Source organism: Ascaphus truei, chromosome 21, assembly GCF_040206685.1.
Source record: "Ascaphus truei isolate aAscTru1 chromosome 21, aAscTru1.hap1, whole genome shotgun sequence".
Classification (NCBI taxonomy): domain Eukaryota; kingdom Metazoa; phylum Chordata; class Amphibia; order Anura; family Ascaphidae; genus Ascaphus; species Ascaphus truei.
In genome coordinates this window covers 9,854,551-9,868,488 of record NC_134503.1, presented here as the reverse complement: position 1 = coordinate 9,868,488, position 13,938 = coordinate 9,854,551, and the positions used below count along the sequence as shown (strand labels likewise).

Below are 13,938 nucleotides of genomic sequence, written 5' to 3'. Positions count from 1 at the left end.
CGTGCAGTGGGGTGCGGTGGCAGGAGATCATAATAGCAGGAGAGCTGAGCAGGAGCAGAGCGGCCTAGGGGAACGGCTTGGGAGGTGCACACTGTAACCGGAAGTCAGACACTGGTCAACTTCTGGTGTTACAGTGTGCACCTCCCAAGCCATTCCCCTATGCTGCTCTGCTCCTGCCATTATGATCTATTAGGTGCCTCCGCCACCGCACGCCCGCTGTCTTCTTATCTTCATTCACCTGCAGACGTGGGACGGGGGCCTCTCCTGCCACCGCCGCCGCACACTTCGTCCTCCGCTGACATGGGACCTCTCCTGAAACATGGTAAGTGAAAAGAGGGGGTTAGTACTGTTAATACATTGATTAATACATCGATTCTAAGAAGCACCCCGATTTCAGACATGTGAAAATAAAAAAAAGGTGCGTCTTAGAATTGAGGAAATATGGTAGTAGTGATATAGTTACATAGTAGTGACATAGTTACATAATAGTGACATAGTTACATAATAGTGACATAGTTACATAGTAGTGACATAGTTGCATAGTAGTGACATAGTTATATATTAGTGATATAGTTACATAGTAGTGACATAGTTGCATAGTAGTGACATAGTTGCATAGTAGTGACAGTTACATATTAGTGACATAGTTACATAGTAGTGACATAGTTACATAGTAGTGACAGTTACATAGTAGTGACATAGTTGCATAGTAGTGACATAGTTACATAGTAGTGACATAGTTACATATTAGTGACATAGTTACATAGTAGTGACATGGTTACATAGTAGTGACATAGTTACATAGTAGTCACATAGCAGATGAGGTTGAAAAAGGACATATATCCATCATGTTCAACCTATGCTAATTTTAGTGTGACACGGTAACCACTGGCCCATTAAGAGAGTGATTATTTGATGGCGATCAATTGTCTAAAGACCAAACTACTTTGGGGACTTTACATACCCTGTAAACAGGGTCCGGCCCGTCCATTAGGTGAACCTAGGCGGTTAATAATTATATTATTAGGGAGCATAGCGGCAGTAGAAGACGATGTAAGCGGAAGGAAGACGTTGAGACAGCGGTGGATTAGCTGTGGCAGGAGCACGGGAGGCGGCAGGGAAGGTAGGCGCTGTGGCACCGGAAGTCAGATGCCAGAAGTCAGACGCCAGTCAACTTCCGGTGTTACAGTGTGCACCTCTTCTGCCGTCTCCTGCGCTCCTGCTCCGATCGGATGTCTTCGCCTGCCACCGCCACGCCACCGCCGCCCGCTGTCTCAACGTCTTCCCTATACTGACATCGTCTTTTACTGCCGTTCCCTGACTCCTGTGCCGCTCGGCTCCCGCTGTGCCGCCGCCAAGCCTGGTAAGTGAGAGGGGTGCCAATGTCAGATAATATTTTCCGTATTATCCGACATTATTGGTTATCCGATACGGTACTGGTCCCGTTTAGGTATAAACCAGGTCCCGTTAGGATAACCAGGACTCTACTGTATTATTTTTTATTTATTTATAATTTTTTTTAAATTATTTTTCTTTTTTTGTCCGGTATTTTGGCGCCCTATTATTTTTATTTTGCGTCGCACCCCCTGCAGCCACGATAGCTGCGCCACTATTTATTTTATTATTTTATTTATCTTATTATTTTTTATACAACTTGGGAGCAAATTTAAAGTTTCGCTTAGGGCGCATGAAACCCGTACACCGGGCCCTGCCTATAAACCTACATTTTATTTTGTGCGCACACACACACACACACACACACACACACACACACACACACGCATATACACACATATGCATATACACACATATGCATTTACACACACATGCATTTAACACATACGCATACACACACATATGCATATACACACATGCATATACACACATGCATATACACACATACACATACACATACACGTACACACGCATGCATATACACAAATACACACACACACACGCATATACACACATACACACACATGCATATATACACACACACACATATATGAAACATGCATCACCAGTGACAGGAGCTTTATTCTCTGTACGTGACAGACCCACCAGCGATATAATACTGTACTCAAATTAAAATATGGCAAGAAATATTTTCCATCGCTTTCCCTCCAGGCTCCGAGTAGAGAAAATTCATTTACAAAATAGGAACCCCTCCAGGCGCGTTCTGACAGCACGCATTTCATTAGGCTCCTCACGCGAATGATTGATGTTTTAACTCAGATTTAACACTACAACGAGAAGGTGTTTGAAAGACAATCAATAACCAGCCTGACTTACACCTTCATACAGTAGGTTTTAGACCAGGGGCGGCCAACTCCAGTACACAAGGGCCACTAACAGGTCATGTATTAGGGATATACCTGCTTCAGCACAGGTGGCTCAATCAGTCCCTGCTTCAGCACAGGTGGCTCAATTCGTCCCTGCTTCAGCACAGGTGGCTCAATCAGAGGCTCAGTCTTTGAGCCTCTGATTGAACCACCTGTGCTGAAGCGGGGATATCCTTAAAACCTGAACTGTTGGTGGCTCTTGAGGACGGAGTTGGCCGCCTGTGCACTATAGAAAGAGCTAAATCAGATGCAAAGTTCTGTGTGGAAGATCATGTGACCAGGCAGTCACTAGATACAATTGGTGCACTGCTGGAGAGAGGGCAGAGCTCAAAAAAGGGCGTGCCAGAGCCTGTTTCAGAAGAGGAAGGGGATGTGACTTTGTAAATGGTTGCTATAGAAACAAAAAGGCTTGTTACATTATAATACATAAAAATTGTCATTCAGAGTTGTTGTTTTTATTAATGCTACAAGTATTTTCTCATAGTATAGAACGGATTTTTTTTTTTTTAAACACACATATAGAATATTGCTTGGTTTGCAGCTTTGAAGAGTCAATCCATGCAATATACTACGTGTGTTTAAAAAAAGAAACAAAAAAGCAACCAGTTCTGTAGTATTAGATAATACTGCTTTATAATTATTATTATTCAACTCTTAATGTAATTTTTTATGCGTTTTAATAAACTGGCATCCTTTAATTTCTATAGCAGGTTTTAGCCCACCTCCCCAGCAGTGCAAGATTTTTGCAACACTTTCCTGTTTGTAATAATTTGTTGCCAATATTCCCACAGTTTGAGTTGCAAACTGTAACACTAGATAATCTTACCGTTTTAATATAAGAATACATTGTAGCTGCTGAGTTACACTATCTAAAGGACTGATTGAAACTGAAAGGCAGCCATTTAGCAAATTCTGGGAAGCAGAAGCTTTGCTGATTGATCACGAGAGAACAAATCGATCAGCGGCTCAGGTAATTCATTTTCATAAAGGTAATTAAAGGCTGTACATATTAAAGCAAAAAAAGAAATAAATATATGTTTTTAAAGTGCTGCTTGGAATTGCATCAAGCTGTTCCATAAAGGGGTTATTATTCTACAGTGCTTAAAAATGTGTAGTATTCAAATAAATCAAACGGCTCCGTCTTTTCCATATAAACTCACAACACGAGCTACCGTACGCTTTGAAATACATGATATATAAACATGATGTACAATTCTAATGCAGTATATACACATAGCTGACAAGTCTATTTGTAGCATTGATTCCATTCTGTTGGAACCTATACTTTATCATTTCATTGTATGTATATATTCCGTATTTTATACCATGGCACGGGATGGTTTACTTATAGATATGTGTATATAGGGCTAGCACTACATAAAAATGAAAGCAATAATAATTGTCATTATTCCTGTGTGTGACATTTGAATTGGAAGAAGAGACGTTGGTTCATATTTCCATAAGAACCCCCCTGGTGCCTCACAACCCATTAACTTCAGTGGTCCATAAGTATGTAAATGTAAACGTGAGCCTTCCTAATTCCTATAATACATACAGAACCCCTATAAGCTCATATTGAACCCCCAAAATAACCACAACATATATATATATGCGTATAAGTGTCAAAGAGGAGTGCTACTGAGCATGGCAATATATATTTAAAACCAGAGACAGAACATGAAACACAGACAGAGCCCAGTGCTGCATCCATTGACACAAAGTACAGTGCCTATATATATATATGCATACCCAGTTAATCAACCCCACACTGATGAGACCCATTAAGGTCGAAACAGCTGTCTGTGGGTGGTTTTCTGGGTATGCACCTTAACCCTGGCTGTGCTCAAAGCTGTGACCATGCCGCAAGCTTAAGCCTATAGGGAACCATGTTAATAATGGTTTTTGAAGCAAAAAGTGGCACTGTGTGCTCATTTGCATGTCATTTCCCAGAATCCCTTGCTGCAGTGGAAGTGCTGTGTGCTGGGTGATAATGGGGAAAGGCGGGGTTGCAGACCTGCCTAAGACATGCAGATGAGCATACAGTTGTATTTACATTTGCATATATAAATATATATAGATATCTTTTTAATAAAATGGTCTTTTAGTTGAACTCTTTGGCCAAAGTGTCGTAACCCCTTGAGCCCCTCCGTCTGTGTTTCATATTCTGTCTCTGGTTTTAAATAATTCCTATAATAGTAATAATGCATCAAAGCAGCCATTCCTGTGGCTTTTTAACTTGTTTTTATTTCTGTAGTAACGAGTTGTAGTATATTCCTTGGTCCTAGAGAAGTGTAGAATCACTACAGGCTGTGATACCTTTTAATGTACCGACAACATTTTTAGTAGTGTATGCAGAGCCTTTGAAAGCTTTTAAGACCTTACATGTCTCTTAATGTCTTCTTAATATCCTCCCAAGCCTGACCCTACTGCCCCTTCCCCATTACTGCTGGCAGCACTATCATTCACCCAGTATCACAAGCACGCTGCTTAGGGGTCACATTCTCCGCTCACATTCTCAATGTTGTTAAAACCTGTCGATTTTCTGCTGTAAGATTGCAAAGATACGCCCTTTCCTCTGTCTCTCTACTGCTGAAATGCTAACTCATGCCCTTATTCTCTCCCATCTTGACTATTGTAACTCTCAAAGCATAGATTAGTGGGACCGCATCACCATGTTTAACAAGAGAATTGAGTGAAGTGAAAGGTGCTCTGGAGGATAAGGTTATAGTATTGACAGTTTTGATCAAAGGTGATCAGAAAGGTTCCCCCTCTATTGAGCACTCAATCCTGAGATAGTCTAAAGTGGACTGAAAATTGCCCTGTAGTGATTACTACAAAATACTGGTAAGTTGCCCAGAATCACCGCGGAAATCAAAAATAATAACATTTTATTAATTCTACATAGAAAATGCTAAAAACACATATACATTGTTAAAATCCCCATGCTGGTGTGGCCTATGAGTAAATAATTCCTTAATAGAGCAATAGTAATTGTATATCTCTATATACTCATGTGACATCCAATAATAATCTTCTACTAATGTAGTGTGGCTACGTTCATATGGGTATTGGTGATATGTACAACGCCTATTAGATTGGGCTAGTGTGATGCAGTGGCGTATGATCTGTGAATATGCTATTACATGAGTGTTATCTCACATAAACCTTAGGTGGCAGAGTTCATATCAAAATAACAAATCATGATCTCTTATGTTGTTGCTCAACCTAAAGGTACTACAAAGCAATGCTGTTGCAAAATCAGTTGTTGAATTGTAGCTAGTACCGGATGAATATCACTCCATTATGTCATAGAGGTATCTAATTGCAGCTATAGGTTAAATGCAATTTGAGGTATGCGGATAACAACGATATAATAAACTGCTACAATAGTAACCGATTGCTTCTTGCATATATGGGGAGTACCAGAGTACCACAGCGTGTACTGTTATGTGACCACAATAACCGATAGGGCGACCCATATGCCACTATCCTAGAGGCACAACCAAAATACATGAAGTTGTATCTCCCAGATGGAGATGTTTGTTAGTACAAATCAATAGTCAACACTGCCACAGTATACAAGCCTGCTCGTAGCCGAAACCGATAGGATGTCGCCACTTGGAGTGACGTCACGAGTGACGCCCTACGTTCCCGACGCACGTTTCACGTGTTCCCCTGAAGAAACGTGGTGAACACGTGAAACGTGCGTCGGGAACGTAGGGCGTCACTCGTGACGTCACTCCAAGTGGCGACATCCTATCGGTTTCGGCTACGTATACTGTGGCAGTGTTGACTATTGATTTGTACTAACAAACATCTCCATCTGGGAGATACAACTTCATGTATCTATCCTAAACGCTGGTACTAGAATCACTTGACTCTCTCTTAAATCTGTCTCCACGTCTCCTGCTGAAATCCCTCTCCTGGGTTCTTATTAAATTCGGTGTGACTTAAATTCTCCTTTTCACTTTTAAGACTATACACTCTTCTGTGCCTCCTTATATCTCAGCCCTAATTTCTTGCTATACACCTTACTCACCTCATGTGTTCTGCTCAAGGGTGTCTTCTGTCTAACCCTTTTGCATCTGAAGCCCCCTCCTGCCTAAAACCTTTCTCACCGCCTGCCCCACACCTCTGGAGTGCCCTACCCCTCCAATATCCAACAAGCCCCTTCTCTCTCTTAAAAAACACCTCTGAAAAGAAGAATTTGAATAAAGTACCAGTCCCTTGGCTAACACCATATACCTTGACCTGGAACCCTTGCAGACACACTTACCAGAACACCCTACTGCTGTCTTTTTATGTTCTCCCCCCTTCCCACTTAAATTGTAAGCTCTTCGGGCCAGGGACTCCTTCCCCTTAATGTTTATTTGATGTCTGAAGCGCTTATTCCCATTGTGTTATACAGTATTATTATATCGCGTGTATTACTGCGCTGTGTATATATTCTGTAATTAGCACACATGACATGATGTGATAGTACTGTATATATAAAGAAGGCACCTGTGAGGATGCAAAAGCTCTGAACATAATGAATAATTATCTTCCAATCAAAATGTATTACATCCTGCGATAAATTACATTTCTACAGCCGCTCCCATCGTTATTTCATTTCATGTCGCAATCTGAGATACTGTACCTGAAAAAAGGACTGCTGTTTCCGTTAATCAAATGTGATTAAACGCTTTGCGTATAAATTACGCTCGAAGGAGACTTCTTTTGGAGAGTTGGTGCATTAATCCTTTTCTTGCAAAGCTGTCTGAAAACCCGGTTACAAAGCAACGCGCGGCAGACCCGCTGATGGCAAAGGGGTTTAACCCTTTGTCGTTAACACATGGCATCTCCACAGAGCGATCACATGATCGCGACGTCACTTAGGCCTTGTCTCCCCTGCTCGCGGTGGCGCGAACAAGATACGGCCCTCTATGCGGCCGGCCCCAGTCACTGCCGCCACCGCACACTTTGCCAAAAGACAAGATTTCTGTCGTTTGGCACGACGGCCGAGCGTTTGCCACATCATGGTGGCGGTCCAGCCAATGAGGGCGAACCATCTGCGCGATGTCATGGCGGCGCCCCCATCAGCAGGAGCATAGGAGCAGGGTTCGCTCTGTGTGCGCTATACAATACAAAATAAAGATACCTGCTGCACACCATAAACAAATGAAATAATAAAGTTACCGGTACTCCTGTGATCAGGGTTGGTCTGTGAATAATCCAAAGTACATGGTATAAGAAAGCATCACGTGCCACTTACCACTTGATAAAGACCTATGTAGGTCGAAATGTCGCATAGCTATTTGGCGAAATAAATAGATGAGAAACTCCGCAGTGCCCTGTGATGCTTTCTTATTCCACGTGCGCCATACAAGACATCGAGATAGATAAAGATTGTGTTACTCTGAAAAGCTGTTGAAGACAAATCGATGAGTTGCACCGACGCAACGATTTTCCTTCGGCTGCTGTCTCCTCGGGCAGGGAGCGCTCTCTCCTGGGCCTGGACATCAATACGGTGAATGCCGGAGCTCCTTTCAACCTATTCTCTCATTATGAGCTAGCCGGACCTGGTTACCCTTGTTGGTACCTCCGGGAATATCTTGGGGAGGTTTGGCTACTAACACTGTGCCGGACGAGGCTTATACCTCTCCTTTCTTCCCCCCAAGCAGGCTCATACCATCTTACCGGTCTGTATATATATATATATATATATATTATATATATTATATATATTGGCTCCACGTAAGGCTGCCACTCTATGTGGATTATTCATTTGTCATATAGGTTCCTGGGAACATACCTTTTTTCCTTTACAGCCCTTAATCATTTTTGTGTTTGTCCACTAAGGGTTTTTTGTAGCACTGAAGTTTTGTTCCTATATATTTCTGAAAAGCTGTTTTGTTTTTTAACACTGGCGTCATGAATTTTTATTAATTGTTTGTAGGGTCCTGGAGGACCTCAGGGACCAATCGGATATCCAGGATCACGTGGTGTGAAGGTAAGAGCAGGCACTGTAGGGGTTCCAAACAATATTTGTGGGAGAGTTGATTGACTTGTGTTTTTGCTCTGCGATGGGTTTGCAATAAGCTACAGTACCTAGTATTGCCCTCTGACATCGGAAATATACAGGACGCTCTTGCTATGGTATGGATTTGGATGCAAGTCCATGGAATATATAGAAGAACGTCTGCTTTCCTTCATCACTAACAGTGGAAACAAAAACGGTAACCCAACAGTATCTCCAGCGTTCTCTGTGTTTACCCCGGGGTGGCCAACTCCAGTCCTCAAGGGCCACCAACAGGTCAGGTTTATCCCTGCTTCAGCACAGGTGGCTTAATCGACTGAGCCACTGATTGAGCCAGTCTGCACTGATTGAGCCACCTGCTCTGAAGCAGAGACTGTTTCAGCCACCTGAAGCAGGGCTATCCTTAAAACCTGACCAGTAAGTGGCCCTTGCGGGATGAAGTTGGCCACCCCTGGTCTAACCAGACCCTATAAGATCAAATCTTCCAGTTTAGTCAGGGACCCGGCCCAGCCCAGAGCTTGCAGAATGGAGCATGACACTGTTTGCTATTATACTTACTGGCTAAACCTAGCTTTTCTCCATTAGAGGTACATTAGTGTGTGAAGTGCAAAATATCTGGCTTCAGCACCGTCATTAAACTAATTGAATTATTCTGCATTGCTACGGAGAAGGGAAATGCAGAATGGCAGAAAAGCTCTTCCAAAGCGTCATAATTAGATTTGCTAAAGTGGAGATGGATGGATGTACCACAAGCTCCTAATGGAGACAATTTAGTGATTTGTATATTTATTTATTTATTAGGTTTTTTTTGGTGTAGAACAAGCCATTTTGCTATCATTATTCACTGTAAGCTCATTCACGGGCACAGTCAGACTGGAGATTTAGATGACATGAAGTCAAATGGCGTGATTTGTTAATTTAGATTAAATTGGAAATAAGAAACAGGAGATACATTTTTTTTTTATTGGATTAACTCCATACTTTGAAGTCAAGCTGGAGACAAAGACAGAATATCTTCTGTATTTTGTTGATATGTGAAGATCTGGGAATATTTCAGAGCATGTCGTAGATATTCTATTCCTAGATATTTTACATCTCTCTAAAGCGCCACAGTAGGCGTGAAACATGTGGGAGAGTAGTTAGTACTGTCTGTTTTTTTGTTTTTTATGTAGTCCATTAAAGTATACCTTTTTAACCCCTTTTTTGCTGGTGAGTGCCTACTTTTTGTATAATGGAGCGGCTGGATTTTTGATTCTTACCTTGTTCTAATATTTATGTCAATAAGGATTTTTTTTTAGCCATTACATTTAAGAATCTTACAATCTGTGCTGCGGGACCGCAATATAATAAGATGTGTTATTTATCCAGTGGAACCGATATGTAAGGTGTAGGGGATTGTTTATTAAAGTGCAATAGTGTCAATTGGATCACTATTGCACAGAAACTCCTGTTGACTTCAATGGTAGTTTCTGCGCGATAGTAACCCCAATCAGCACTATTGGAGTTCAATAAATAACCCTGTTAGGGCTGTAGAGGAGGAACAGTGAGCTGTCAAAAAGGCATTGTACTAGTTACTGGGTTTTGGAAACCGATGTTGGAGATTCTGTACCATTAGAAACATGGCAGTTACCCTTCCCTTGAACTATAATTTCTCATACTAGCCAAGGGCAGATTTTGCCCAATAGCACAATAAACACATTGAACATGTATGACCATGCATTTGGAAGTTGAACGTGCTGTTCCATGCTGTTGCTTACTTCCTACAATGAGAGGGCAGTGCGATGACTTGAAGAAATCATCAAACTCCAAGACTGGCACCAGAACATTTTGCCCCACATGGGGTCTGTGTCCTTCAGCTTTACAGTCTTTGAGACATCCCTAGTCAAGAGGCAACACCATTGCTATTCATCCAGTATGGAGCATACAATAGGAATATGATGCACTCCTTGAGTGGATCTGGCTGTGGGCACAGGAGGGTCAAGCAATGGTGGTAGCGCCATGAAGTACCGTTCTTTATTGCAGGAGAGGAGAATCCTTTTGAACATGGAGACCATGTTACAAAAAGAGAAGGACTTCTACAGAGATCTTTTTTTCTGTGCTGGTTGAGGTTTCTGAAAAAGTAGTGGTACAGTGTACAGCCTGCACCATCACATTCCAACCAGGGGATTGATGAGATTGACACCACGTTGATGTTTAATTCATTAGCCTGTAGGTTGAATAACTACACAGTAGCTCCCTGCACAGAGACTGTTATCTATAGGTTGTCCTAAATTCTGATATCCCAAGTATTATCAGTGCTGAAAACTATTTGTGTGGACATGAGTGGGTTAAATACAGTCCGAATATACTGTGTGTTGTTAATTAAATGGGCTGAATACAGTTCTGAGGTCCGTACCAATCTATGTACTGTGTGTTGTTTAACTGTGTCCTGCTTCCCTTTGCTTTTACAGGGAGCTGATGGAGTTCGTGGTTTGAAGGGAACAAAGGGAGAAAAGGTAGGTTGCCATGGTTCCCACATCCATCCTAATGCTCTGCGTACTGGGAACTTAAACACAGAATACACATAGACACAAGAAACCGCAAAACAGCAACAAGAAATGCATCTTTCAGCTGCAGGAACAGGTAAGATGTATGGGGGAAGATTCACTAATCTCTGATATGGGTTGTCGCACCGCGATTGAATTGAATAGCCTTTAATGCAGAGCTGGGGATGCAATAACCCATATCACAGACTAGTGGCAAAGAAGAGCGAAGGTGGCCTTCAGAAGAAGATATGGAGACAATGCATTGAGATGTAGTCTGAGGTTGATACTGAGTGCAGAGAGAGGGAAAAGTTTGGTACGTCCCAAACCCATATCTCATATAACATGGGAATGAACGTCATAACAACAATGGATAGGTAAGACCCGAATGAAGGAGGATAATTACGCATAAGACTTGTAGATCATGGTGTGAGGGGAACAGAAATTGCAATTAAATCCATCGAGATCGACAGGAAGAATGAGATAGTCGTGTATGTCAAAAGGACCAGAACAAAATGAGATGCAGCCATAGGTTTTATGTTGTTAGAAGGAAAACTGGTAACTAGCCACCCGTACCATAGGGGAGAGATGGAAAGTAGACGAAAACAAAGACAGAGATGACCATCTATGTCTCAGGGAAAGATATGATAGACAATAGCACAGTGTGGGATATCCATCATATCAGTGGGACCAATGGAAGATAGATAAAGCCAAACAAGAGAGGGCCATGTACATCGCAGTGAAAGATGGATAACGGCATAATGGGAGTTAGATACTGCATGTATGCCACCGAGGGAAGACATGCTTTTTCATATCTTTATGCCTCCACCTGCTGAGCCTCTGGGTTAGACTGGCCGGCTACCTCACATCTCTATTAATAGATGCAATTGAGTGTGGAGGGAACTCAGGCTCCCATGGCAACAACCAGGCAGCCCGGATTATATTCTTCCCAGCCTCTTCCATGCTGGTGTGGAATGATGCTGACTGCCATCCTCTATGCCCAGGGACACCCTGGCACATCTTTTAACCGCTTCGCCGCTGGAGGGACCTGCAATGTTTTGCCTCGCCGGCTCTTCTAGCAGCAATAGGAGATACATTTGCATTTAAATTCAATTAGGAATAATCTGTTTTTGTTTCCCTGTGCTTAGGGTGAAGATGGTTTCCCGGGATTTAAAGGTGATATGGGAATCAAGGGAGACAGAGTAAGCATCCAAATCATTTCGTCGTGCAGTGATCTCAAGATCAGCAATGCCATGTTTCATTGAAATGTTATTATCACTTTATTGCGATATTCAACAAATATTGACTTCTTTCTACTGGTACTTGTCTAATTGTGCAATTATAGGTCAGCTGTAATCTATACTTGTATCATGTTGGCCAGACTGCGTTTGCCAATCACATGATACTGTACCTCAAGATCTCTTTCTATTCCCTCTCCTCAATGAAAGTGAGGCCTGATAAGAGCATGGGTGTCTCTCTATTGCTGCCTTTATCACGGAGCGAAAGGGTTCAGAGGGGCTGCCAACTGCCAGCTAATTGGTTTAACCCTTTGGGTGCCTAGGGATGGAACTCCAGGGGCTCTGTTATATACTGTGGCAGCAACGTCACAATGGTGCTACTGGTTTTTGTAAGGGGAGATCGCGTTCTGCGCTCCACCGGGACTCCTCCTCTGCCGTACTGCCATCAGTGACGGCGTGATCACGTGATCGCGAGCACGGCCCCTCCGCAACTCAGAGGGTTAAAAACACAATGGCAAAATATTTCCGGGCATATTTAACCCTTTGAGTGCCAGAGGCGCTACCCGTGCATTGCTGGCCCCTCTGGCACTCAAAGGGTTAAAGGTGACACCTTATGAAAAGTGGTGAATGGTGTGTGCAGTGGGGTTTTTGATATATAATCGGTATCTGTTTTGTTAGCATGATATCTTAGCAACATTGTGCAGTGTTGTTGTATGTGGCAGTCACAGTAATATCAACTTGAACAACTTTTTTGTATTTGTATCGCTTTTTTCCCCAACGGGACTCAAATCATTTCACAATTACAATATAGTGTGGGGTACATAGCAATGTACATAGAATTCTTGTGGCACAGTCCCTGCCCCATTGAGCTTACAATCTATATTTTGTGTCTGAGGCACAGGGAGATTAGTTGACTTGCCTAAGGTCACAAGGAGCTGACACCGGTAATTGAACCAGGTTCCCCTGCTTCAGTGTCATTGTTTTCAGAGTAGCTGATCCATTCCTTTAGCAATAAGGTCAAACGAACCTTCAGAACTCTTGTACTTATCCAGCCCAGCATTTGTCCTCTTCTTCATGAGGTATTTAATCTTGTGTGCCCTACCAAAATTTGACTTCCCTCAGCCCCGGAAGTGGTCATCAAAGATCACATGGAAACTGTCCAACATATACTTTCAGTGGAGGAAGAGTCTGGCCAACATTCCCATATGCTCTTTCTCTAAAACTTCTGACAGTGGCTCTGCATGTATCTTTTAGTCTCATGGGCATGTCCCCTTTTAGTATATGAGCAAACACAGATTCAGTGGTGGAAAGAGATGTTCATTATTTATGTCTTTAAGCATTCAAGGTTTTGTTCCACTTCCATAGTTTCACATTAAATTATTGAGTGTGACCTCAACTGACTGGCACGAGAGCATTTGGCATGAAGGGGCTTCAATCCTACATCCCTTTGTGTGTGTGTGTGTGTGTATAGTAACCTAATGGAAGCTTTGAGTAGTCTGTGCATGGTAACCTAATGGAAGCTTTGAGTAGTCTGTGCATGGTAACCTAATGGAAGCTTTGAGTAGTCTGTGCATGGTAACCTAATGGACGCTTTGAGTAGTCTGTGCATGGTAACCTAATGGAAGATTTGAGTAGTCTGTGCATGGTAACCTAATGGAAGCTTTGAGTAGTCTGTGCATGGTAACCTAATGGAAGCTTTGAGTAGTCTGGCCGCCATATAAATCACATGGAAATGTTTGGCGGAAAAGCTGATGCAGCAGCACCATGCAAAAAAGTGTTTGTATAGCGAGACTGGCATCTGTTCATAACCCAATTGA

General features: G+C 42.4%; 1 protein-coding gene across 2 annotated transcripts in view; it reads left to right on the top strand.

Annotated features, from left to right (window-relative positions):
- COL5A1 (collagen type V alpha 1 chain) overlaps positions 1 to 13,938 on the top strand; it is a 162,597-nt gene that overhangs the window by 110,742 nt on the left and 37,917 nt on the right. For both annotated transcript variants that reach the window (XM_075578918.1, XM_075578917.1), the window contains exons 27-29: positions 8,281 to 8,334; positions 10,812 to 10,856; positions 12,032 to 12,085. In XM_075578918.1, coding sequence (XP_075435033.1) covers positions 8,281 to 8,334; positions 10,812 to 10,856; positions 12,032 to 12,085 — 153 coding nt within the window. The remainder of the gene's footprint in view (positions 1 to 8,280; positions 8,335 to 10,811; positions 10,857 to 12,031; positions 12,086 to 13,938) is intronic.